The sequence below is a fragment of the Gymnodraco acuticeps genome, unplaced genomic scaffold (assembly GCF_902827175.1).
Source record: "Gymnodraco acuticeps unplaced genomic scaffold, fGymAcu1.1, whole genome shotgun sequence".
NCBI classification, from domain to species: Eukaryota; Metazoa; Chordata; class Actinopteri; order Perciformes; family Bathydraconidae; genus Gymnodraco; species Gymnodraco acuticeps.
The window spans coordinates 4,034,768-4,062,643 of record NW_022990274.1 but is presented as its reverse complement, the minus strand read 5'-3'; the positions used below and the strand labels follow the sequence as shown (position 1 = coordinate 4,062,643).

The 27,876-nt window shown below is 40.5% G+C and overlaps 1 protein-coding gene across 6 annotated transcripts in view; it reads left to right on the top strand.

Annotated features, from left to right (window-relative positions):
- Nucleotides 1–27,876, top strand: part of LOC117549523 (PTB domain-containing engulfment adapter protein 1) — a 154,670-nt gene extending 126,794 nt beyond the window's left edge. For 3 of the 6 annotated variants that reach the window (XM_034221515.1, XM_034221514.1, XM_034221516.1), the window contains 9 exons: nt 15,788–15,859; nt 19,411–19,509; nt 19,628–19,765; nt 19,926–20,042; nt 20,588–20,674; nt 22,623–22,844; nt 23,672–23,813; nt 24,822–24,916; nt 27,111–27,876. In XM_034221515.1, coding sequence (XP_034077406.1) covers nt 15,788–15,859; nt 19,411–19,509; nt 19,628–19,765; nt 19,926–20,042; nt 20,588–20,674; nt 22,623–22,844; nt 23,672–23,813; nt 24,822–24,916; nt 27,111–27,182 — 1,044 coding nt within the window. In that variant the 3' untranslated portion in view covers nt 27,183–27,876. Of the gene's footprint in view, nt 1–15,787; nt 15,860–19,410; nt 19,510–19,627; nt 19,766–19,925; nt 20,043–20,587; nt 20,675–22,622; nt 22,845–23,671; nt 23,814–24,821; nt 24,917–26,477; nt 26,489–27,110 lie in introns of all 6 variants that reach the window. The other 3 variants (XM_034221518.1, XM_034221520.1, XM_034221519.1) reach the window with 3 other exon arrangements.

The window sequence follows — 27,876 nt, the reverse complement described above, 5'->3', positions numbered from 1 at the left end:
TTGCCAGATTTGTTCTGTACCTCAAAGTCATCATCAGAGACAGTTTATGTTTGTGTTTCTCTTTCTGAATTGGTCTTGGTCACAAACTTCACAAGTCTAGATTTTTTCCATTTTTTTCAAGTCTAGATTTTTTTCACAGGGCGACTGTGGCTGCGAGGGAGTGCGGTCGTATTTCAACCAGAAGGTTGTGGGTTCTATCCCAGCCTGTGCAGTCAACATGTCGATGTATCCTTGGGCAAGATACTTAACCCTGAGTTGCTCCCGATGACATGGCCAACGGGGTGTGAATGTGTGTGAATGTTAGGTCCTAGAGTAAGGTACACTGCTCTGTATGAATGGGTGAACGACATGTAGTATGTAAAGCGCTTTGAGGGGTCTTAAAGACTGGATAAAGCGCTATATAAGTACAGTCCATTTACCATTTACCATTTTTGCACTGTGAGGGAAATAGACCATGAAGGCTGGACTATTTTTGTCATATCCAACAAAAATTCCCTCCTCACACCTTGAGTCCAGTTTATTTTTGTCTTGCTTATAGGCAAAGCACACTGACCCAAACTTGTGCATTCTGGACAGGTTAGGCCGTCTACCTGTCAGCATAAAGTAAGGTGTCTGTTTTGTGCGGTTGTTAAAGCATCTATTCCTTACTACGGCTGCTGTCTGTACTGCATAGGTCCACATACTTTTTGGCATCTCATTTTCTATAAGCATGCACCTGGCCATGTCAAAAAGTGTGCGCCAATTCCTCTCAGCAGTGCCATTTTGATGTGGGGAGTACGGTGCTGACTTTTCATGTCTAATCGTATTACTGCATAGCAATGCTTGGTAATGTTTCCCTGTGAACTCTGTGCCATTGTCTGACCTGATACATTTTACTTTCCCGTATGGGGCAGTATCGGCCAGAAATCTCTCTGTTGCTTGCACTGTGTCACTTTTGTTTTTAAGGAAATACACAAACACTGCACTGGAGTAATCATCTGTGAATGATAAAGCATACTTAAAGCCTTCTCTGGATTGCGGATCTATTGGTCCTGCTATATCTGTGTGCACCAACTCTAGAGCTTCTCTGGCTCTTACATCAGGCTCCCTGTTCCTGGTTTGGGTAAACTTCCCTTTAGTGCATACATCACAATGTGGAGGTTTGTTTACCTTACCCTTAACTGACATGCCTTTAACAACATTCTGAATATCATCATAATTACAGTGTCCTAGGATCTCATGCCATGTCTGTAAATCATAACACCTGTTGCATTGGTCATCACATTCATCATTTACTGTGTTCAAGAAATAAAGTCTGTTCAATTCATAAATGTGAAAATGTGTACCGTCTTTGTGTTGCAGGACGTCTTTGCCCTGCTCGAAGGTTACCGTTGCTCCTTTGGTAGTAGCTGCTTTCACAGAAAAAATGTCTTGGGGGTACGATGGGATGTACAACGCCTTATTCAGGGTTGTTTTGTGTCTTTTCCCCATGCAATCCACCATAATAACAACAGCGTCCCCTCTTCCTTCTGCTACACCATTGCACCTGGTACCATCAGCTAATTCCACACAGTGGGATTCAGCCTGGAAGTCATCATCAAACCTCTTGAACTTTGTTACATCCGTGACGATATGTGAAGTCGCCCCTGTGTCCACCATCAGTCCTCTCTCGGTGATGCTGTGCCCTGGCTGGACCTTGTTGTCCACGTCGTTGACTCGGAAAGCATACTCCTCGCCAGTCGTTTCATCCGAAGCTTTCCGCGCGTCGTCCTCCCGACGCTGCTTCCGCCTGCAGGCCGCATCCCGATGCGTGTTGCTTTTACAATGACTGCACCACAGCTTACGTTGGCACGTTCCAGCCTTGTGTCCACTCAGGCCGCACCTGTAACAAACAATGTCCGCACACTTGGTTCCTTTATCCCATGCTCTTGGAACAGAGGGTCGTCTCGGTCTCCACTGCTCCCGCGCCCTCATGACGTTGTCCTCTGGTGGCGGTGTGCGCATTCGCTCAGTATCCTCATAGCTTCGGAGCTTAGTCTTAAATTCCGCAAAACTTATTGTCCGGTCAATTTGCGTGATGTGGATGGCGAATGGTTTAAATGATTCTGGCAGTCCCTTCAAAACCATTGCTACAAGAAGCCCATCACTTAATTTCTCCTCCGCGTTTCTCAAAGCGGTGATGGCGGTCTCTGCACGTATTATATAGCCTACTCCGTCACACTTTCACTGCTTGACTTTAGGAGTGATGTCAGTTCAGTATATAGGCTGATAATACGTGGTTTACCTGTGCCAGCATAATAGTCTCTTAAAATCTTCAATGCCTGCCGACCATTATCCGCCGCCTCCCTCATTACAAGGGACAAACTTTTGTCATCAAGAAATTGGATAAGCTCTGCATAAGCCTCTTCATTTTTCCCTTCATCGTCCGCCTCTTCATCTTCCTCAATTATGTCCGTAGGACTCCTTAAAATAGTATTCTTCAGTCCCTGTAAGCCAGTGGTTCTCAAAGTGGGGGGCGCGCCCCCCCAGGGGGGCGCAGAGGCATGACAGGGGGGGCGCGAGAGACCAGGAGGAAAAATGGTTATTAAAAAAAAAAAAAAGATTATAAAAAAAAAAAAAAAAATCATATTTTGAAAAATTATTGATTCGAAAATAATATGATACAGTACTATTACGTCTGGGTCTCTGTGTTTCATTAAAGCTCGGCTCTGTGTGTGTGTGTGTGTGTGTGTGTGTGTGTGTGTGTGTGTGTGTGTGTGTGTGTGTGGTGTGTGTGGTGTGTGTGTGGGTGTGTGTGTGTGTGTGTGTGTGTGTGTGTGTGTGTGTGTGTGTGTGTGTGTGTGTGTGTGTGTGTGTGTGTGTGTGTGTGTGTGTGTGTGTGTGTGTGTGTGTGTGTGTGTGTGTGTGTGTGTGTGTGTGTGTGTGTGTGTGGAACGAGCCATTTTGTGTGCGTGCGTGAGCGAGAGAGAGAGAGATAGCGCACCGGTACCGGAGATCGTTGATGTTAGCTTCTGGTGCTAGCGAGCTATGCTAACGGATATAAGGAGTTTTTTTAACAACAAAGTGGAGGAGAGTCCTCTCCTGTCAGACTGAGAGTCTCAGTGAGCTAAAGGACTCTCAGTGTTATCTCAGTGGGTCTCAAACGTTTTGGTCACCATTAATGTAAACAATTATTTCCGAGGCACACGTTTATATGATCATTATAGTTATAAAAAAATAAGAGAATAAATGAAAAACAGGTATGAAATACTATATGACAGTAAAACAAGAATAAAGTTTAAAAGAGTGATTTATAAAATATCCATAAAGAAATAGTAAATCTGTTTACAATTCTGTTTCATCTGGGTGTTGAGAGATGTATCCATAGATCTCTTCATTTTGCTCTCAAAGTGCACCAGATTGATGCTTTCAACTTCAATATTTAAAAATCTTCCCGGGGGAGCATGCCCCCGGACCCCCCTATGTGAGGTCCACACACCACCTATAAAAATAGCACTTTACCCCTGCTTACACCTATATGCCGAGACTTGATATCGAGCCTTCATTGTAACAGTCGCGGGTACATAGTGTAATGGAAACTTCTGTGTAGCTATGCAGTGGGAGTCACCGACTCAGGAAGGAGACACGGGAAGAGCAGTAGCTTTGATGTCAAACACATGATGGTTTATTTGGAGTTAACGGCCGGAGGATTCACATCACAAGTCCAAGAGTCAGAGGTTCTGACTTCACGGTAGAGTTGCCACGTCAATTCTGGAGAGCCTCTCTCTTGCCAGCCCATCTAACTGGTTTCGCAGAGAGTAAACAACATATTTGAGGAGATAGCCTAAACAGTGTGGGAACACAGAGCTACTTGCCTCGGACACTTATGACCTCGAAGATTTTACCTTGGAGTCCACAAATACAGAGAAGGAAGTGTCCCAGTGTACCCACAACACAGACCATCTGTATCCCAGTATTGACCGGTCACAGAATGGGAACAATAACATTATTGGCTAAGCCGCCTGTGTCCTTAAAGAAGGTAAACAGACATCGAGGTTTGTCCTGTATGTTACTAATTGGCGTCTTATGATAATTATTTCCACAACAGTCCTCTCTTTTTATCATTTATGATAACCTAAAAACATTAGTCTAATAATAATTTGGTCAATAATTAACTCAATAGGCGTCTCCAGGTTCGAGTGTGGTCTCACCTTACATCAATTATATCACAAAGTGGAATAAGATTGAAACATTCAATCACAATGATTGATACAGCCAATCATAATAGGAAAAATCATCTCTCATCAGTGTTTGATCATCTTTTGTCAAAAGCATAATAATGAACACACATAAAACACAGATGCACAATGGCTAAATATTTGTTTTTAAACTAATATATTTGATCATTTACCATTAGTTAATTTCATTCATCAAACTATAAAACAAAACCAGCTTGCCGCTTTAAAGATTTACTTCAAGGCAATCACTAGTCAAAAGCATTTTAAAACTCAGGATCGTAAGAGATCCAGCTAAAAATGTACAGTTAGAGTATAGAATTCACACTGGTGATTTGATCAATCTGTAATCTGCAAAAGTGCAGTGTCCTCAATTTTAGGATTACTTTTACGTTTACTTAAATACGCTTTAGTCAAGAGTAAGGCACTTAGTGAAATCAATACATTCATTTTAGTCAAGTACATTGTTCAAAATCTGAAAAGGAAAAGTTAGGCAAATATTCAAAGACTTTTGTAAAAACCTGGAAAGGAAGGATTAAACATTTTTAAACCTTGAATTATTACATTTGTAAATGCTACCACTGATCTGTACCAAATTAAGTCTATCAAGTATTCCTATTAGCCATACTTACCTGAGCTACTTATGGTACTTGGAAAGGATTCTTCTGTGTTTATCTAATGTTGAGAATATCAATTTCTTTAAATTATACTTCTCTAATTTGAGGATCAAATATGCTACATAATTGTTATATGAAATATTATAAATATTTGTTTTGGGCCAAAACTGAAATTAATCCAGTACTTGAAACATCATTGTGCATGGATAATACATTAAAGAGTAGTGTTGTTAAGCCTGATTGCTGGATTCAAATCCACTAGAGTGCATGTACCTATCCAGAGGGGAGCCAGAACTTGATAGAGCTTGTCGCCGCACACCCAAACGTAATCTTGTGGCGAGCTAAACCCAGCATCACTGGGCCAGGCCAGTTGGAGGGAAATATGGTTAACATCAGAGAATACTACGTTAGAAAGGATTCTTCCAGGGACACTGAATATGCAATACGAGATATTGTAAACACTGTAACTGCACTGTGCTATCTTCCCCATCCCTTAGAGTAATGTTACCAATCCCTGTCTTGACCAGCCCCTCTTCCCATGTGGTTCGCCCTGCTTTCCCCATGTACCTCTTAGATATCTCGATTTCGGCTGACATGCTGTGTGCTGACTATGGATACATAAAATTTAGGACTAGTCCTAACACAACTATCATGGCAAATATGCAGAGGAACCATTTTATGATTGTCCAGGCTCTCCGGTAGTATTGCTCACGGTTGCGTTGTCGTTTTCCCAGGCGAGCCGTCATCACGAGGTGGGAATGCTCCATGGGGTGTGTGTGTGTATTCCTTCGGTCGATGTTGTGACACGGACAGTCAGACTCCGCACACCGGTAACACAAACGAGGAACCAGAGAGCATATGGAACCGCTCAGCTGGCACTTGCTCGTGATACCTTGTGTGTAGTGTGTTTTGGTGTATGTAGTGCAAGTGTGGTGCAAGTTGGTGATTAGGACACATCACTTGTTGTCATCTACTTCTGTTGGTGATTAGGACACATCACTTGTTGTCATCTACTTTTGTTGGTGACTAGGACACATCACTTGTTGTCATCTACTTCTGTTGGTGATTAGGACACATCACTTGTTGTCATCCACTTTTGTTGGTGACTAGGACACGTCACTTGTTGTCTTCTGCTTCTACCGTTTCTCCTTTCCTGTGACTACGACCTTGCAGTGGCTGGCGTGGACCCACGTAGCTCTCTCTCTGACCCTTGGCCTTCAGAGCTGTCCTACTGTAGTTATTGGGTTAACACTTGATAGGGATGTTTTCCTGAGTGCAGACAACTCAAGGTAATGGATTAGCACATTATCATTTAAATACAAAAATAGGATAGGCCCCTCAGAATTATTTGGGAGCCTTCCTGAGACATGCACATGCATAAATGTAAGGTTTGTGTTAGTCATTTAACATGCAAGAATCATATACTCATCAGTCCAAAGTAGAGAAATGTTATTGTAATTTAAAGGTGAGCTAGTCCCTGCGGATATAACCCTTTCTCAATGATTCTAAATGTTATATTAATTCACCATTTACCGTTTGATAACATATTAGTTTATCAGAAATATTTTCCTCTTCCATAAAACAGGTTTGAGAAATAAATGTTCCAATATAAAATCAATTACTCAATATAATTGACTCTTCCCTCCCTTTTCTTACATATGTCTCATATGAAATAATAACTTAGGAGTCTATTTAAGCATGGTGTAATCTATTACTCGAGAAGACTCAGTATCACCTGTGTGCAGCTTACAAAAAAACAAACAATTGTGAGAAACATATATTATGCAGGAAATGCATACCTTTGTTAAAAAAACAAAGCATATCTGATTTGGGAGGAAAAGCTTCTTCCCCTTAACATCTGAGTTATTACTGATGGCATAGCATAAATGATAGTGAGTGTCTGAGGGTGTTTTTACTGAGAAATGTCAAACACATTCAAAACCTTACATTTGAAAACAGGTTTGCATTCCTCCACTTAAAATGACGTTATCATTGGAAACAATCAAAGCTAATTGTTTTGATGTAGAATCTATCAATTGAATTGTTAGAGCAGAACAGAATGGTCGTATTGTAGCCTGAGTACCGTGCAGCCTTTAGTTTCACCAGGTGGAAACATTGTCCATATAATGTGAATACATGCAGAACTAGACATTCAGAGGCTCCTGACATTAGGCCTATTTTAAAAAATAGTAGGGGCTTTTAACAGCTTGCCAACCTACAGGCATCCTCTGCATAGCAGTATGAATAGCCTTAAAAAAAAAAACCCACTCTGCGGTAACGAGAGTCATATTTCTGAACCAAATGCCCTAAGTTAAGCCGTTAGTCCCATCTGACTGACCCAAGGGTTGGTGCTGGTGTGACCGGGAGGCTTCCAGGTGTTCAAAGCTTTCAGTTCATGGCTTGGTGGGGGGAGTGGCCCACGTGAGACAGTATTGTTCAGTTTGAGGAGCGGCATTGTCTCTGGAAGCAGGTAATGGTGTCCATTCTCCGACCAGACCATTAATGTCATTTCATGTAGAGCAGCCATAGCATCTCTGTGACTGCACTCAGCCGGACTGTCAGAACTGGGTGATTCTTAGTGAAGCCGTCCAAGGCCATAGACAGAATGGAACCACGTACCAACAAAAGGGACACAAGGTCATCAATGTCTCTCTTTACCATTGGCCTAATTGCACAACAAATTAGTGGGAAAAATGTGGAGCACTAATCCATCATCATGTGAAATGTTGAGTTAATCTAAATAATTCCTTATGGGTTGAAATCAAATTAACATTAAAACTAAAGTCAGTCAAAATTGGACTTTGCACGGGTCAGAATCTAAGCAATACACCATTTCCCCAGCTCTGTAATGAAAAGGATAACAAGATTAGGTACTTTACAGGAGTGTTCCACACCCAAACATGCACACTTATCTTATTCTAGTAGAGATTAGAGGACAAGGTCTAATGTTGTGAACAAAATGATCAAATCAAAGTTATTTTGTTTATTGTTATGTACCTAATTTAATTTAATAATTAATCTTGAATTACTAATAACTTTAAAGAAGGCAACAATTTACAATTTGGATGAAGTGATTACTCATCCAAAGTGTGTGTGTGTGTGTGTGCTTGTCTGCCCAAGGTTTCAAACATTTGGGACAGCACAGCAGTGAGAATGTTATGAGAACCAATCTGTTGTTTATATTAAACTCGAAGGAAGCTACACTGGAACATTTTAAATAAATCAAAACACTTGCACATTAATTAAATACATTTCACATTTAGCTCGAGCTGGGTTCAATACTTTTCTTTATGGTATTTAAAATTGGGCTCGAGTAGAACCCCTGGATTTGGCTTGCAACACAAAGTGATACTGATCTCTGTAGGACTTGGAAGTGTTATGATTCAAAGTGCCTGTGAAAGAGAGGCCCTTGGAAAACAACACCTATTTTGTAACTGTAATTACTTATTTTAAAGAAATTGCAACATTATACTTTTAAAGAATTGCTCAATTAATTTAACACATTTATTATGCACACAATAAAAACTTCAACAATATATTGATCCTGGCTTAACCAGCGACCTTTACTCTGTTGTTCATAAGCTCGGTTTCAGAAAACTTGTCAGTAGTTTAACAACTATTGTAATGTTAGTATTGTCTCTGGAGACCAATTGGTTGATACTAGAAATATTTTCAAGCAGTTTAACAAATAATGTTAAACTATTTTTAAAACTGTAATTGAACTTCAACTTATATTAATTACCTGATTCCAGTGGCCAGTTGGAACAGAATAATTAACACAGTTTCCATTTTGCTGCAACAGCGCAAAAGGTTTCAACAACAATTAGTATTATGTCTGAGTCTAGTTCTGCTTATCTGCTTTGTTTCAGAATGTGTTCAATACATTACGTTTTTATTCATTATTACTATACAATACATAGATTAAGAATAAATGAAACAAATAATACAACATTGACCTAAAACCAGATTTTGCAACTCTGATCTCCTCAGGCAGGTCTCTGAGGGTCTCGGGCGCAGGACGGGCATAGGGTTTATACAAGGTCACAAAGATATCTTAACATACCAGCAATACCATCTAAGAATGGATTCTTAAAGCAATATAATCTTATTTTCTTCTTACACCTAGCGCTCACCCTGAACAGTGTGCTTCTTGTTTACATGTTCCCCTGCACTCAGAGGCAGGACATAAAAACACTTTTTATTTTTCTCAGGTCATTTACTTTTGGTGAGATAATTAAAGTTTAGTTCATGTTACCCTGTCTATGGACTGATTCATTATTGTTACAAGACATACACAAGACGGCGGGACAAACCAATATAGACCCCCATACAAACAATCAGACAAACAAAACATGAACTCTTAATAAACACCAGCGCGACAGCAAAGCTCTTCAGCTCAATTTAGTCCGGATTTTAGAGATCTTAGAGGGGGGGGGGAATTCTCTCCAGTGCGGCGTCTTCTCACGCCTCACCCTTGTATACAAGTGATTTATCGGTGCCTGAAAGCCGTCCAAGAGTGATAACTAGCTTATCCTCTTGCGACAACCACTAGGCTATTTGTTTCTAGTGGCGCTGTGCCCCCCCGATCGGAGCCCACAGACTTTTCCCCTGCCCTTTCTCTCCAAACAACAGCTCAGTTGACTGTAGTCCGTACGACCAGCCTATATCTACTCGCCATCGAGTTCACCTCAAGGTGAAACACAGTTTGCCTATGCTTGCTTGCCACTACACACCTCTGATCAATTAGCCTATAATTTTATGTATGCACTCCTGACCGCCACCTGCTCCAGAGAGCCGTAGCGCATCGGGTGATGCACGCACCTCGTGCTGGCCCGTCTAACCATGAGAAAAGCGGTCCTAAACAACGAGTGCTTTTAGACCGTCCCGTTTGAAGGACGGCGGTGCCGTGAGTTAAAGCCTATAGGCAATAAGCTGTGACTTTCTCCCTCTCAGCCTGCACTGCTCCAGCCCCACACACACATGGTGAGGTTTTACACACACACGCAAGGCTGCAGCTGGAGCCGTGTTTTTACAGAGAGGTGATAGCAGCAAATATCTGGCTGCTTATTTTCAACTGCTGTGCTTAGCCACTAAGACCCCCAAAATCCGGCGATTTGTCCAATACAAATCTTTTACATTGCTTTCAATTCACACAGAAGCTCCACTTCACTGATGCCCTTTCCTTAAGGTATCTCTAAACATGAGCTGTGTATGCCTGTATGGCACTTCCGTCCCGAGCAGCACACACAGAGGAAATAAGCCAGGACTGAGTCCCCAGACACTGATCTCCTGGGTTTATCATCCCCAAATGTTCATTAACCAAAAGGAAACGCAGCCGATCAGTTTCACAGGTAATTTTAGGATACCGTCAATCACAGATTCTGATAAGGCAATGTCCAAAGTAGATTTGAAAATCACACTTACCACAATCTGAAGATCTGTTGGCATCCTGCCGACAACGCCAATTTGTAATGGAAACTTCTGTGTAGCTATGCAATGGGAGTCACCGACTCAGGAAGGAGACACGGGAAGAGCAGTAGCTTTGATGTCAAACACATGATGGTTTATTTGGAGTTAACGGCCGGAGGATTCACATCACAAGTCCAAGAGTCAGAGGTTCTGACTTCACGGTAGAGTTGCCACGTCAATTCTGGAGAGCCTCTCTCTTGCCAGCCCATCTAACTGGTTTCGCAGAGAGTAAACAACATATTTGAGGAGATAGCCTAAACAGTGTGGGAACACAGAGCTACTTGCCTCGGACACTTATGACCTCGAAGATTTTACCTTGGAGTCCACAAATACAGAGAAGGAAGTGTCCCAGTGTACCCACAACACAGACCATCTGTATCCCAGTATTGACCGGTCACAGAATGGGAACAATAACATTATTGGCTAAGCCGCCTGTGTCCTTAAAGAAGGTAAACAGACATCAAGGTTTGTCCTGTATGTTACTAATTGGCGTCTTATGATAATTATTTCCACAACACATAGTGTATGTGCGTGGGGAGTGTTGCAGTAGAAAATTCCACTGTAGCGACCGGTACATTAATGGGAAACCCTAAATGTTTGAGCACGCTCTATGAAAGGTCAAGCTACCCCACAGCACCCCCAAAAGAAATCTCTGGCGCCGCCACTGAGCCTGACTATTTGTGTTGGGGGGGCCCGACTTTTTTTTTTCTCCAAAGGGGGGGCCTGACCGAAAAAGTTTGAGAACCACTGCTGTAAGCGAAGATGGCTCAAGAATTTCGTCTCCCACAGTTCATAGTTATTTTCATCCCCGTCAAACACTAGCCGAGACCAGCGGCTACTGGATCCTGTGCCCAACCTGCTCATGGCGTTAGCTTAGCTTGCTAATCCACCACACGTGCTACGTTGCGACTTTCCATCGGTGGACAAACGCCGGAAATACTTATTTGGGTGTCTCTGGGCCCATAACCTGTTAGCAGAGTAAGCATAACTTCATTGCTGTTTAGCATCCAAATAAGCGGAGGAATAACGAAACATCAGAGACAGTGGCATTTCATTCAACGGGCTCTCCCATTGGAGGCGTGGCTTTATTTATACCCATCATGACCTTTAACCTGTTACGCTATTGGCTTCCGGTCATGCACAACAAATAACACGAATTGGTAACACATTTACCTGAATGTTAACAGTTTAGTCGATAAAAAGTCAGAAAATAGTGAAAAAACTGCCATTTAAGTTTTCCAAAGCCCAAGGTCAGATATGGAAATTGTTTGTTTTGTCGTGCAGTCTACAAAGATATTTCATTTTAATTATCTAAAACAAAGACAATAATCTAATCCTCACATTTGATGAGCTGGAACGACTTAAGTCCTGATAACAATTTGCAATAGAGTAATTTCTGGTTCATCTACAACACATTTAATTTTAATTTCCTAGAAAAAACTTTCTTTCATGGAGTGAATAATATGTTTTGATAATTATAATTTAGAGATAGAGTTTAGGTTCTTGGACTTTCTTAGAGAGTTATACACAGTTATCCATTTCCAAATTGCCTTAAAGGAACTGCTCCATTTGAAATCAAACGTGGGGAAACTGTAATTGAACAGCTTTCTGAATAAATTGGATGTGGAACATTTTAAAAATAACATTGACGTGGGATTAAAGGAGCTTCAACAGAACCTCAGCAGGTGTCTTCAGCACAAATCTACGCCCTGCTTTAAAGTGTCTCACCAAGAATAGATTATCCATATGCACTGCTGTGTTTCCCTGATGCTACGTCAGCTGAAATGTCAAGTCATTGATAAGTCAATGGACGGAATATTAATCACCAACCAGTTGATAACTCATTAATCAACTGAAGTTTTTCAAAGAAAGATGGCAAACATTCAGAAGATTTCATATTATTTTTTGTTGACCGTAAACTGAATATCTGTTGAGTTTTGGACAGTCATAAATAAAACTGGCTGTTTGAAAACATGTCATAGCGCTGTGGCGGAATTGTAACAGACCATCCTATGCTAAATATTACCCTGTCATCAACAGCAACCAGTTTTATCTGTTTTGAATATTACGTTTTATGTTCATGTGGTAAGATTACATTATAGACTTTCATCTACCTGAGCCAAACTGATGTAATGCTCTGAAACATCTTTGCTCTGACATGCACTTGTATTTGGCTGCTGTACAAAGCTGCCTGTGCTTTTGAAGAGTTTCTCTTGACCTTTGTATGAAGCAAGTGCAACTGACCTCACAACGACAGGAGGAGATGACGTGCTGAGAGGTTTCTGAGTTGGCTGGATGCCTAACATCAATAATCATATCACAAACTGAAACCACTTAAATTGTGAAAAAAATGGTGTCTTACTTCTAACCTGCATTCATTGATATCTTTTTGGACCCATAGGGACAGTGCAACAAGCTGTAAACACAAACTTAGTCATGTTATCACGTAATAAAGTTGATATGGCAAACTCTACTTCTAGCTCCGTTTTTGGTCTCACCAATGTTAGGGTTGGGCCATGTTGTGTTTTCAATCTGAATTTGACCACTTAAAAGTTACATTTAGCGCAGTGGCATAGTCCTCATCTTTTCTATTTGCCTGATTTTTTTTCTTCTACTTTTAGCTCAGTTTTTGGTCTCCATCACCAATTTGAGGGTTGGGCCATGTAAACATGTTCCGTTGTCAATCTGAATTTTACCACTTGACAATAAAAGTTCAATTCAATGCAGTGGCATAGTCCTCGTCTTTTCTTTTTGCCTGAGGTTTTTGCATTGGAGGGGGGAGAGTCCCCTTGAATCCTCATTGCGAGGGGCAGGAGTGGCGTGTTTCTTGGCTGAACGCACCAGGTGATGGATGAGCCTTGAGGCTTGGTCTACGTTCTGGAACCTCTCCAGGCGCCTCCCAGAATGCACTGGTCAGGAACATGGCATTCTATTCCGAGCATCCGTCAGCAGCGCGCTCATACGTGTTATGTCCTGAAGTGTGCGGAGTACATTTGTCACAGAAGTGCTGACACTTTGGAGCCTCCATCTGTTTCTGGCTCTTTTGGTAACTGTCATGTTCTCCTGCATCTTTTAATTTAGACATGAGGATAATGTTATAGGTTCTATGTAGAGTACTTATTTAAATATAAAAAATAATTGTTTTACTTCTTATATTTGTTTGTTTAAGTGTGTTTTGGCATGCATCTTCACAGACTTTCATAATAATGGTAATTATTGTCCACGTTCATTAAATGCCCTAACCAGGAAATCACTCAAAAAGAATACTAGCATTATTACTTGCAGTATATACATGTTTGTTCAACAGGGAACATGCATGATAAACATACATTTCAACATTGGAAATCTGATGAATCTTAGAGAGATATAGATACATGTTTTTCTCATGCACTGGTCAATTTTAAAAGTCAGGGTTATTATTCTTTCATAACATGAAGAATGAAACACCTCAGCCTGAAAGCTCCTGTCTGTTTACTGCAACTAAAACATCCAAAAAACACATTTAAAGTTTTTCTTTCACAAACCACGTCTGTTTTCTTTTGGAGATTTGTTAAAAATGTACCAAAACTTTGACTAAATGATGCATGTTTTGCATAATGGAGTTAAGATTTCAGAAATGTGAAACTACAAGACCCCCACGCCACGTAAGTTATAAATATGGATTTTTTTTAATGGCTGTTTACAGTATTTTTTGGCATACTGATAGAAATCACCTTTTAAAAACTTTTAATCTAATCTGAAAAGAAAACAAGACTTTTGAACCTGGTATTATCTAACCTTCATGAAATGTATGCAAATGAGCACATATTTAATAAGAGAATGCCTCATTTGCATATTAAACACAACATTTTGAAAACGAATACCCTTTTCATCTGGGTTGTCTCCTTTAAACTCATGTTTTCAACTCTATTCCCCGGCCATGTAAACAATAATTCAAACTGCTTATGAATAGTATATAATGTATATTGTTAACAGGATGCAGAAAAATGAACCTTTGATTGCCCTGCACCTTTTATCACCATAGAACAATACTAATATCTCGGGATGTTTTAGAGAGTTCGATTTTTTGTTTGGCTTTAATTGAAAGGGCATTTCCCCTCCAAACCAAGCTTTGAGATGAAATGGATGTTAGCTATGCCAAGTCACGGAGCGCCTCACATAGTCGGCTGTGTGGAGAAACAACCCCCGTCTGTCTGGGCTGTTTGCTGAGCTGCAGTGGGAGACATTGTTATTCTGTTTTCCTCAACCTTTAAGGGGCTGACACCAGTGTTTATGAAGTCTGATATTGGAACGGGCTACACACATTAAGCTCAGAGAGGCACTGAAGCAGAGTGTGTGAGTGCAACAATTACTGCATCTGCTGCTGCTGCTGCCAGATGGAAACACCATGTTCAGGCTCAGAGGTTAATGGCTCCATCTGTTGGACGCTGGCAGAACTGCTGCTTAGTGTGTGTGTGTGTGTGTGTGTGTGTGTGTGTGTGTGTGTGTGTGTGTGTGTGTGTGTGTGTGTGTGTGTGTGTGTGTGTGTGTGTGTGTGTGTGTGTGTGTGTGTGTGTGTGTGTGTGTGTGTGTGTGTGTGTGTGTGTGTGTGTGTGTGTGTGTGTGTGTGTGTGTGTGTGTGTGTAGAACATTTGTGTATGCCTCTGGAGGTGACACAATAATTTGACACAAATGTTTTGTGTATTAATTATGTGAATTCAACGTAGAAAAAAAGGCCAGATGATATTGAGTTAAAGGTCACCAGTGATTGGTGTGTTAACGAAGACAAGTTCATTCTTTATGCAGTCAAATATATCCTCTGCTACAATTTATGCCTAAATGACTTTTCCACAGTTTTCTCCTACTGGCTTGAAATGTGAAATAAATGTTTAATTATAAGGGGCCTGCTATGAATACCATGTATCTATCTTATTGTTGCAATTTATTCCTTGTGCCACTTGACTATATTTCCTCTTAATCACTACAAAATGTTTATGCATAAAACACAAATGTTTGGTTATTTACTGTATAATAATTGTTTTCGTTTTTTTTAACACAAACTGGGATATGCTAATGTTTTTAGCAACAACAATAAGTTTAAAAATAAGTTTTGTGCAAGACATCAGGAAAGAAGCATGCATTTGCCTCAGTCTGCTAGAAAACTGTCAACATTTCAATTTTCAAGGCAGTACTTGAAGCCGAAAGACTGTACTCAAATGTATGATTGTTATACTGAAATGGCAGTAAGACCAAAATGATGATTATAATGGGTTTCAATGGGGATATGTTTGTCCTCAATGGTCTGAATGCATTTTGGCTGCACATTTGTAATAGATATATTACAGGAGCTGAGATAATAAAAACCTGTACCTTTGCCAAAATGTATTTCATTTGCATTTACACAGCCAAAAATGTAAAAAAGCACATAGCCAAAAATATCCCTAGATAGGTACAAAGATTAAGTATACACAGCGTAGGTTTTCATTGTGTGGCTGACAAATCATAGTTTGCCTTTCTTTCTCTTTTCAGTTTCTTGGAAACACGGAGGTTGAAGCCCCGAAAGGCACAGAGGTCGTAAAGGATGCAGTCAGAAAGCTGAAGGTAAAGGCAGTCCTGACTGTCGCCTGAAGGAGAACAAAACTCCTGTTCCTGAGAGGACAAACTGGATAACAGATTGACAAATGATTTCCCCCTCATCAGTTACAGCAAGGTGCCCTTGGAGTCTCAGCTCCCAGTGTAGGTGCCTATAGCTGCTGGATAAGCTCAGCACAGCCTTCCCCCAAGTAGATGCAGTATTCTAGAAAAGGGATATTGATATGCCGTCAAACCTGTTGTTTCTCACCTTGGCCTCAATCCCATTAACATTTTCCATGAAATGCCAACCTACTGTTTAGGTATAAAAAGTCACTTTATAAAAGTGCAGGTACTTCATTACTCACTGACAGGACTCAGTGACACATGGTGAAAACTTTCTGTGAGTTATGTGATCTAATTACTAAAGCCGAAATTAGCATAGGGAAAAAATGATTTCTTGAAACAACATAATCCTTTGATATTAAAATGCACTGTGTTCATACCCCTTATGTTCACCCGGGTGTGTAATTATGATATCATTGGTGAATGAATGCATTGATAAAAAGTGAAAATGAATCTGAATACGTCATGTGAAATGATCACTCATGAGTAAATGAATGCTCTGTGTGTGCTTCATATGTATATGGTCAAATGGCCCACAAAAGAAGATGTATTTTAAGCTACCTTTAATTACTTTTTTGGCCACTTCGGGACAATTGAACAAGCTGTAATCCCAAAACGTTTTAAGTTATCACATCATAAAGTCAATTTGGCCAATCCAATTATAGCTCTGTTTTAGGTTTCCACCACATTGAAAAAGTTGTGTTTTCTTCAGCTGCTAATTGTTCCACTAGATTCACCAGCTAGTCACCAATCGTGCTGAGTGTTGTGCCAGTGTACACATGTTTAATATTCAATCAGAATTTTGCCACTTGGCAATACAAGTTGGATTTAGCGCAGTGACAGTGTTTAGTTGCATGCTTGTTCTTAATTTGGTCATTTCATACAGTAATTATAAATGACAGTTCAGCGAGTTTGCAAAAGCTCAAACTGGTTTAAGGTCACACCCCAGACCCTACTTTACCTACTTTGTCTTCCAATTGGTGCTCCACAGGTAGGATCCATAACTCATCATCATTACACTGAAGTATATCTTTATTTACAGACCGACCATCATTTTTAAAAACTCAGACTAAATGTGGAAAGTAAACATTGACATTTATTCATTGTAACATTGAAAAAACAGGGCCGTAGAGCAGCAAAAAAAGTATCCAACCTACTGTGAATATAAAAAATATAACAACTAACTTGTATAACCCTATAAACCTCTTAGAGAACATTAGAATGACTTTTTTTTTAAAATCATTTTTGTATTTTGACACAGGTCATTGTTAAAAAAACAAATAGTTTGAGGAATACCAGAGAGGGGGGTAATTATTTTAACGTATACGACAGTGTATTTTATAGTCCCGGGGCACTTCAGACCAGAGGTGTGTGTTTCAGGGTTCAGGTCATAATGCAGCAGTCTCTCTCTGTCACAGCTTGTCAGTAATATATCTGCTCTCTCTCTGCTGGCCTGGCCTCCGTCCTCTGCTGCCAACAGTTGAATCTGTGAGGCCACTTACAAGGGGAGGACTGTTTTCCCAAACCCACACCTCTATTGTTACACTACATTTGATCTTGAAGCCTCTTTGGAGACGGAGGCTCCATGGTTACTCTCCCAGATACAATGGCAACAGGCTTTAAAGATCATGTGAAGAGAATTGAGAGAGCCCTGCAAGACATTTGTCCTCTATGTAGGGCAAATCATTTAATCTCTCATCAGTTAGAATATAAATGTTTTTTTATTATTACTTAAGATCCATAAAACACACATTTACTGTTCTCTTTCTTTGTTGGTTGTTTGTATCAACAGACCAACATTTGTACATTTCTGAAATGATAGAAGCTTACCTCAATAACTGACAAGGGCTTGGTTACAGTTGAATATATGATGTACTATAAAGCCTTAGAGTGCTGTAGTTAGAGGCTATTATCATCAGACACACTGTTTAAATGAAGTTGCACATTTTAAATGATGCAGATTTAATCTTGGCTATAGTAGTTGCATTATATTTATTTATTTACATTTGAAGTCATTATATGGTTTTATCAGCTTCCTGCAAGTTTCCCAAATGTCTCCTTGACTGACAGTGATCACGCCCCTTTTACAGACATTTGTATTTGTTATTGGCCTCAATTCACCGCCAAGTCCTGTTGGTATTTATGTCCGTTGGCAAGATAACAGGGAAACACATCAAGTGTTGTTTGGCAGTGTTTGAAAGAATGACCCACTGAATGAATCACAGATGCTTTTCATTTCCTTAGAGTTTTCTGTTTAACACTTGACCATGATGATAATATTTGTCTAAACTAATTATAATTGCACCTAAAAGATAACATTTGGCTCATTTCTTCCTAAGTGAGTCAGCTGTTATTTATGAAAATAGCTCTAATAAACAAACAGTACATTAAACGATCATCACCAAACAGCAGATAGACAAGGTTAAACAAAATAACAGTTGTTTAGCATAGTGGAGCATTCAGCTACTTAAAATACTGATATTTTGAGACCCAAACAGAAGAGTAACAATTCAAATTGCACATGTCTGAAAGCCAAAAACGACTTGATATGCTAAAGCGGCGTTATATATATATACGGTCGGGTCAATTGATTGCTAGCACGTTCACAGCACTTACTCAAACTTAACGACGGGCATAGATCTTTTGCTATTGACTCCTAAATGGATATAAGACACTGGTAATGGTCGCACAAAGGTAGATTTAGTCACGTGATCATGTTTAATGTTGTGAATTGATTACATTTAATTAAACGTGTGTATTTTGTACATGTTTAGCTGAACTACTTGGTTTCTGCTTTGTAAAATATAGATGTTGAAGCTAAATGAGAGTATTTGTTACATAAGTAAGTCTGTAACCTGAGTAGTTAATCATTACATTTGTGCTGTCAGTAACGTACGTGCTGTGGCTCAGTGAATTAGTGCGCTGATCTTCGAATCAGAGGGTAGCAAGTTGGAGTCCCACTGCAGTCAGCATGTGGTGTCCCTGAGACGCTTCACCCCAAATTGCTCCTGTGGGGATTGCCCACAGTATTGAGTAAGTAAGTCGCTTTGGATAAAAGCGTCTAACAAGTGACATGTGATGTAATGTAAGTTAACCCAGTTACATAGTACTGTGTGTAAGTTCAAATCACCCACCCATCAACACCTACCTCCTTCCTACACGGACTTTGTCGCTCTTTATTCTACGACACTTAGTTTCCTCTCTTTCTCACGTCATATTTACTACCACCACTAGAGGTCTTCGCCTTACGATACACCGAATATGGGTCGCAATCTGCTGCTTGCACAGACGACCTAAACACACCTTTTATCTTTAAGGTTGGCTGTCGTGTTTGAGGTGAAAATGTGTTTTCATATCGGCTTTATCGTTGCTGTATAACTAGCATGTGTGTTTTGTTTGTGTGTATTGTTGCTTGGGTAGAGTGGACACATTTTCAATATTTCTCTTATTGGCAGTTTCAGAGACATATCAAGAAGTCAGAGGGACAGAAGACTCCCAAAGTGGAATTACAGATCTCCATTTATGGCGTGAAAATACTCGACCTCAAGACAAAAGTGAGTCTTAAGATTATAATTGTGTTGATGCAAAGCTGTACATGACAGCTAAAGTGCTACTGACATCCAACACCATGTAGGGAAAGTACATAAATAATAAATGTGTGTGTTTTTCCAGGATGTGCAGTATAACTGTCAGTTACACAGGATCTCCTTCTGTGCCGATGACAAAACCGATAAAAGGATATTTACTTTCATCTGCAAAGACTCCGAGTCCAACAAACACCTCTGCTTCGTGTTTGACAGTGAGAAGTGTGTAAGTGCCTTCTGATCCTTCTCTTTCAGTGTATGTTGTACATTTTGATCGTCTGTCTTTTTATTTGTGAGATGTTGAAGTTACAGTCAATGCCCGTAAACAAGCCTTAGGGACATTTACGCAGATTACATCATTATATATTGTTTCTCCACTGCTACAGGCAGAAGAGATAACTCTAACCATCGGTCAGGCCTTCGACTTGGCCTACAAGAAGTTCCTGGAGTCCGGAGGCAAAGATGTGGAGACCAGGAAACAGATCGGGACTCTACAGAAAAGGGTACTTCAGCTTGTTCATTCAGCTTCACACAGACTTTAATTTACTTTGAAAACTCGCACCGCCATACTGACACATTGATATTTTAATTAATTAATGCAAGGCTTGTTTCTATTGATTGGTGTGAGTCACGCAGCGTGGATAATTAAACTGTGTTGATGAAGAATGTTGGTAATGAATATGAATGAGCTCTGTTGTTACAAGCTGTAAGTGGATTATTGTAAACCCTGCTGTAGTTATATTTCCCAGTGGTTTTCTTTAAATGATGGCTTATTAAAACATTCATATGGATTAGAAAAATGAGGGACAGTGTGACATGTATATGAATGTTGACTTGCATTGATCAGGTGTTCTCAAAGGGATCAAACATATGAAAGAAATTGCATTTAAATACAGCTCAATGTTTATAAATATTATGCAATGATGTGCTCCCTGATGGTCCCATCTCTCAATATCAGGGTTAATGCTAATGATTTTAGACACAACAATACATTTAGTTCAATGTGCTGTGACTTCTTAATGAACTGATTGCTCTTGATTTGATGCAGATTCAAGAACTGGAAACAGAAAACTCTGAGCTAAAGCAGCAGCTGCAAGACCTTGAAGAGCAGCTGATGATCTCTCATGAGCCACCAGTAAAGACACACACACACACACACACACACACACACACACACACACACACACTCCCATAGACATACACACAGACACACACACATGCACACATGCACACAGACACACACACGCACACACACAGACACACACCCACACAGACACACACTCCCACAGACACACCCACCCACACACACACATACACACACACACACACACACACACATACACACACACACACACACACACACAGACACACCCACACACACAGACACACACTCCCACAGACACACACACACACACACACACACACACACACACACACACACACACCCACACAGACACACACTCCCACAGACACACCCCCACACACACACAGACACACACACACACACAGACACACACACACACACATACACACACAGACACACACACGCACACAGACACACACAGACACACACACACACACAGACACACACACCCACACACACACACACACACCTTGTCAGATTAGTGATAAACTAAATGTATATTCTGCATCTTGAAGCTCTTTAACTGTGTCTATAAAGCTAGTAAAAGTGGTTTATGCTTTTGGTTTAACTGACTTAGCAATATCCACCTAAACATCAGCTAACATTAGCCACCGTAGGCTAACGGTGAGACCAGAAGCCTGTACGACGAAGCCGGATTTTGGCTTGTCGAGCTAACTTCAGGGAAAACTTTGGGTTTCCGGTCCTACGAAGCTGGTTCTCTTATTAGCGGGCTAGATCTCCATGGTAACTTATGCTGTGCGCCTAACCTGCTCCGGAGCAGGTTAGGTTGCAGGCTAAGAGATCAACTCAGTGAAAGCACCGCCTGCGGAGTTTAAAGCGATCAAGTCATATTACAGGAGAAAGGAAATACAGAAAAACTGCCGTCGCAGGAAAGACGGCCGACAAAAATCACCGACTGTGTGAACGTGAACATTAATAGAATATCACCTCCCATCTTCAGAGCAATCTGACTATTATAACATTAGCGTTAAGAAAGCTTACTTAAATATCTGCCACAACATAAGTAACCGGATCAGAGTAACATTAAGTACAGTCCGCGGCATATCACTTCATAATGTATCATATATTTCCTTATCTGAGTCAGCTGAGCCGTATCTGGCCGTGCAACACTCACACTCACTTATGTTATACCGGCTTCGTCGTACAGGCCTCAGGTCGGGTGAAGCTGCAGCAGCAAAGACTCTGCTCTGAATTAAAAAAGGGTGTTTTTTGTATAACATGTATTTCTCTTCCTTTCCATGTTCATCTTTTAGCACCTCTACAACACTTTGTTCAATTCTGACCTTTAGACTTGATATTAAAACGTATTTTTGACTAACAGGAGGATTATCTTTCTATAATCTATGCTATGCCATCACACTTCGACTAACTTTTCTTGTGCCTTGTCTTTTATATATTAATATTGAATTAGTTGAATACAAAAAAAGAACAATTGGGTTATTTCTTATTCCAACAGTGCCATAGTCTTGCTTAACTGCAGACTCTCGGATCATTTAGCATTCAAATGATCCACAGCGGCCAAACATTCCAAAAACATCTTTAAAATGTGAACGTTTATCAAGTTAAGCTCCCAACTTGCAGATATTTCGTGTGTGTGTGTGTGTGTGTGTGTGTGTGTGTGTGTGTGTGTGTGTGTGTGTGTGTGTGTGTGTGTGTGTGTGTGTGTGTGTGTGTGTGTGTGTGTGTGTGTGTGTGTGTGTGTGTGTGTGTGTGTGTGTGTGTGTGTGTGTGTGTGTGTGTGTGTGTGTGTGAGCTGCTGCCTGAAGCAAAGCAATTACACACCTGAGCACCCTGATGAGGAACGTGATACATTGATCATGTAATTGGGCCAAATGCCAGTGCTGTGACCTAACCCCCCCCGCCCCCCCTCTAACACTGTCCCTCTGCTCCTCTGTGTGTGTCTGCGCTCTCTTCTCAGCCGCTGCACATAAACGCCTCTAATGAAGCGTACATGCTGCAGAGGCCCTCCTCTCTCTTCTGGTGCCACAGCCTGTCCTGTCTGGAGATCTCCTCGGTAACGCTCACCCCCATGAGCTCTCCGGAGTCCAACCTGTCCAGTGGGCTAATAACTCCTCCGCCTGCCAAACCTCCCCTCCTTCCTGCTAAACCTCCCGAGGGGTGCAGCATCCCACGGCCTCGCGTAAACACTCTTTCTCTGTGTGTCTGCTTCCTGAGGGTCTGTGTCCACGTAGCCACCACCTTTTTTGGGCAGAATGGCATTGGTCAGGGCACCAATGAGATTATTCTCCCAGCGTTTCACCCCAAAAAACGCTCCCAGCACTATTTGTAATTCGTTTTATTATCTATTTGCGCACATTTATAATGGTTTGACACTGTTTTTTCACCTTGAACACCAACCAGAAGATGCTTGCTCTCACACTCTGTATGAAGGAGCTTCACCAGTCAGTCTGACAGCTGTAGAGCGAGGTGGACAACCTGCCTACGCCGATAAGAGTACAAAACTCACCATTGATTGTATACTGGTGAGGTTACGTTGACTGGTGAGGCTTGTTTTTGGTCGTGTATGATCGAAAAGCCTGTTTAAAGCTTCACCAGTCAACGTAAACTCAGCACTATACGTAGACTGGTGAGTTTTGTACTTTGAACAGTCTTTTCGATCTTTGTTCCCGAATGAAAGACACAACCAAAAACAAGCTTCTCCATCAAAAGTCAAAGCTCTTCAAGCAGCCACTTAAAAACATCAGGGCGTTATGAAAGATGCTGGGTGCAGCACTTGTCCTCGAAGCGGCCGCATTCAACGGCATGCTCTCACTCTTTGTTGGAAAAAGGTGCTGGCGTTCAGAAAAACAGCTGCTCTGTGGACACAGGCCTTCGGTGTCTCCTGCTTTTGTGTCTTTTGCTTTTTTTCTGCTTCTTCTCTTGCCTTTAAATACAAAACGTAGCTGTGTGGTCTGATCTGACATCAGTCTGACCCTGAACTCACCGTCTCCTCCTCCTGACTCTCAGGCAGGGAGTATGTCCATGAAGCCCCCGCTCTCTACAGACGTGTTCGACATGGTCCCCTTCTCCCCCGCCACCCCCCTGGTGCCCACACCGGCCAGCAACGGCTGCCCACCCCCACCCCCCACCACGTTACCACCTGATATAAGTGAGTAGTACCTCCATGATCAGTAGATTGACAGGTTTCAGATGAGTTCTTAGGCTACTGAGAGATTTGTTTTTCACATTGAAGGATTGCAGCCCTAAAAATACCCTACATGTTTGGTTTAAGGTTTTACAAAGAATAGAAACTTCTGGAAAATTCTTATTTTTGAACTGGTATATTTTCATTAACTGAAAAAAAAATCTGCTTTCATTGGAACATACTTCCTGACATTTTTAAATTGTCTGGACAAGAACAAGAATCTAACAAATGTGAAATAAAAAAAATAACTCTGTCACATTAATAATCATGATCAAAACATACAGTAAATATGAACATAGTTATAAAGCTTTTCTGTAAACTTTATTTTTCAAAAGTTTGCACTGGACGACACACAGATGTCTTCTTTTAAACGGGCCACACCTTTTTGGCCGCTCCGGGCACCTGTACCGTACATAAGGAGAAACATACACCATGTTGAACTCCATACACACACATCCTAATATCTATCACAGGAAGCGTGATGGCACAGACAGGCATGGTTTTTGACACAGTCATCCCAAAGTGTTGCACTGTTGTGTTGTGTTCTATTTTCACTTGTAATGTCTTTTTGTGGGCGCTAACCAAAGTCCAAAGTTGATCAGTCTAAAGATTGGTGAGATATTTGAAAACTCCGATCTATACACTCACAGAGCAGCTGTCTGATGAAGTACTAATGTAGATGTAATAAAGAATTCCAGAAGTCATGATATTTTTAGTTTAGGTACCTTGTAAGTGCTCGATGTTACTCGTTACAATCTTAATTATCCCTGTTCTTATTAATGGTTATATTTCTATTTCTAATTTAAACATGATTTTATTGACTTTCTGTTGCTTAGCACAGATAAGACATTATTTATCATTGTTTAGAAACAGTTTTCAGTGTGTGATGTTTCTGTATTTGTGTGTTTCTGTGTGTGTGTGGGGGGGGTGTGTGTGTCTGTGTGCGTGTGTGATGTTTATGTGTGTGTGCAGGTAAGGATCTGTTTGGTGCCGAGCCGTTTGATCCGTTCACCTGCGGCTCCGCTGATTTCCCTCCAGACATCCAGTCCAAGCTGGACGAGATGCAGGTGAGATTATCACTGTCAGCTTTACTTATAGGAGACAGCCGCTAAGCATCATGGGAGATGCCTCCATGGTAGGCCGTCTATAGACTTTAAGAAGGCTCCAGCACACTGTGTATTCAAGTTAATTGTGTTAAAATAGATCAAGTTTGACCTAATATTGCTCAAAAAGCAGTAAAACAAGCACATGTGATTCTGTGTCCTGGTTACACAAAGCACACTTTGTAATAAATCCCGCGCTGACTCAGGGATAATTATGACTATATTTATATTCATCAGGGACTAAACCCAGTCACACGTTCATTTACAAATGCATTCATAAATAGTATTTTATGCATCACTTAATGTGTTATTAGGATCCTTTATGCGTCTTAACGCAGTGAAAACAAATGAAGATATTTTATTATAACAGCGGAACATTTTCATGCAGTGTGATGAGGAAATAAATGAGCTGAGTTGTATTCACTGCTCAGAAAAAAAGATTTCACACTTGTCTGGAAGTATGAATGAAAGTCACTGGGCTCTTGAAAAGGGGGGACTCAGATTGCTTATTAAGCCAAAACAAACTGATTTTAATGAACTGAACATGAAAAAACAAGTTGTTTAGCAGCTGTTTAATGACATGAATAATTGTTCTATACGGGTTCATTCTTAAGTTCTAAGAATCAACTTCCCCTGACCACACACTGCCAGAATAGTACATGTATGCAGAGATCGGATACTCATCTTTATCATATTGTTCTGGTTTAACATGTCTGCTGAATTTAAATCCTACCCTTAGACCCACATTAAGTGTTTTTCATTCTGTCTTTTGTATCAGTTTTTCTTAATGAAATTGTCATTGTTTGCAGTATTATCCAGTTCTCTACATACAGAGTTATCACACTCTCCAGAAAGTGTGTATGTCACTCAAAAAACACTAAAGTAGGGGTTATAGACTATACAACGCAAACAACAAAAATGAAGTGGAAGTATTGATTTTCTTTTTCAAAAAATAGCAATTTCGGGGGAACAATTTTGGTGTACTTGTTCTTCACTTGAGTATTTCAATGTTTTGCTACTTCGTACTTTGACTCCACTACATGTATTTAATACCTTCAGTTACTTCACAGATGTGGATGAATGATGTGAAATATAATCAGGTGTTAAATCAGACTTTAGTTCCACCTGGAGTAAATTCACAAGCTACCCTGCAGTATACAAAGTCATTCAGACTAGCTGCACCTTTACCAGCTTTGAGAACACTTTCATGATCAATCATTAGAAAACACATCATATATTATTCTGAAATGGACCAATCTGCACAATGACTACTTTTAGTATATTTTCATGGTAATACTTTTGTATTTCTACTTGAGTAACATTTTGAATGCTGGACTTTTACTTTTAACAGAGTATTCCTACACTCTTGTACTTCTACTTTTACTCAAAATCTGTGACTGTCTGCATGAGATACAGCAGGGCTCGGCCACTAGGAGGCAGTGTTGCACTCTTATTTTCACTTTTCCTTCAGTCTTCTTCTTTACTATTAACAAGTGAATGCATCTCTTGTCTTTTCCACCTGCAGCGTCAGAGATGGTCAGTACTCTCTGTGTCTGTGTCTTGCATGCCCTCAGAGAATGTTGCATGCTGGTACATCGTGTGATGAACTCACCTCCTCGTCCTTCTTTGCAGCGCTCAGGCTTCAGTGTGTTTCCTAGCAGTGTGTTTCAGCTCTGTAGTCAATGAGCTGCTGAGGCTTATTAATGAATGAGAGCAAACACATTTAGTGTCATGTAGGATGTGGATTCTCAGCCAATAATTGCCTGAAGGTGTGCTGTAACTTGTGAAACGAAATGTAATTAACAAATGTAATTAAAAAGAGAGCAGCTTTATTATCGAGCCAAATAAAACCTTTTCTGCCCAATATAAATTAAATAGCTTTGTCATCTGGTATAAATCCACAGTGCTCCTCTCATTAGCTGCATGCTCCGTTGTTAAGTTTATGATGTTGCACGTAACGCATGGCCAAGCATGGCGGAACAACAGTAAGCTCATTTTTGTGTATTTCATTCTCTATTTCACAAGTTTGTATGACTTTCTTCCCCATTGGCTCCATTCCAAAGATCACTCCAACCTCCTGTCATTGATCTAAATTGGGTCATGTGATCTGTGAGGTGTTAGTGGTCGCTGAGCCTCACAGCTGTTCTCTGTTTCTCAGGAGGGGTTCAAAATGGGACTGACCCTGGAGGGGGCCGTGTTCTCCCTGGACCCGCTGGACAGCCGCTGCTGATGCCATGAAGATGCTCTTTGTCGCGTACTTTTAACCTGTTTGTATGAAGAAGTGCCAAAATCCACTCCACGGTCGAGTCAAGATGTCACAGTGCTCGTCTTGAGGTTTATATGCATTTGCATTTCGATTGGTTTTTCGATATTTCGAGGTGAACTCAGATCCATTGTAGAAAAGAACTATTTTTGTAAGAAGTACTTTTGCTTGCACAGGCAATGAGAGATGTAAATATATGTCCAATGGTACACTCTGTGGCAGGATTTTCATATGAGACGTTTGTGTGTATGCACTGTTGATTCCGTATCGTTAACACATTCCTGTTTGTATGCCAAACACAAGCTGGCCAAGAAAATAAATGGAATCTGTATCTTCACTTTCAGCCAACCCGTAACATCACATGGCTTATTTTACTCCATTAATACACTTTTTGTTTAATTCATTAATACAGTCTAATGTTTTTAGCTTACTCACCTTTTCACCTTTGACAGTCATTGGTTTTTAGATTTTTTTTATTAAGTTGCCACGTCAGTATTTACTACTCATATTTTTACTTTGTCATCATTTAAATCTCCTTTTCTTGCACCAGAAGGCACTTTTTAGGACTGTCCATATACAGTACTATTCCATTATTTTACTTTTGGTTGCATTGACTTTGCTGTTACAGATATTAAAGAAAACGTTACTGCAAGAAATCTCA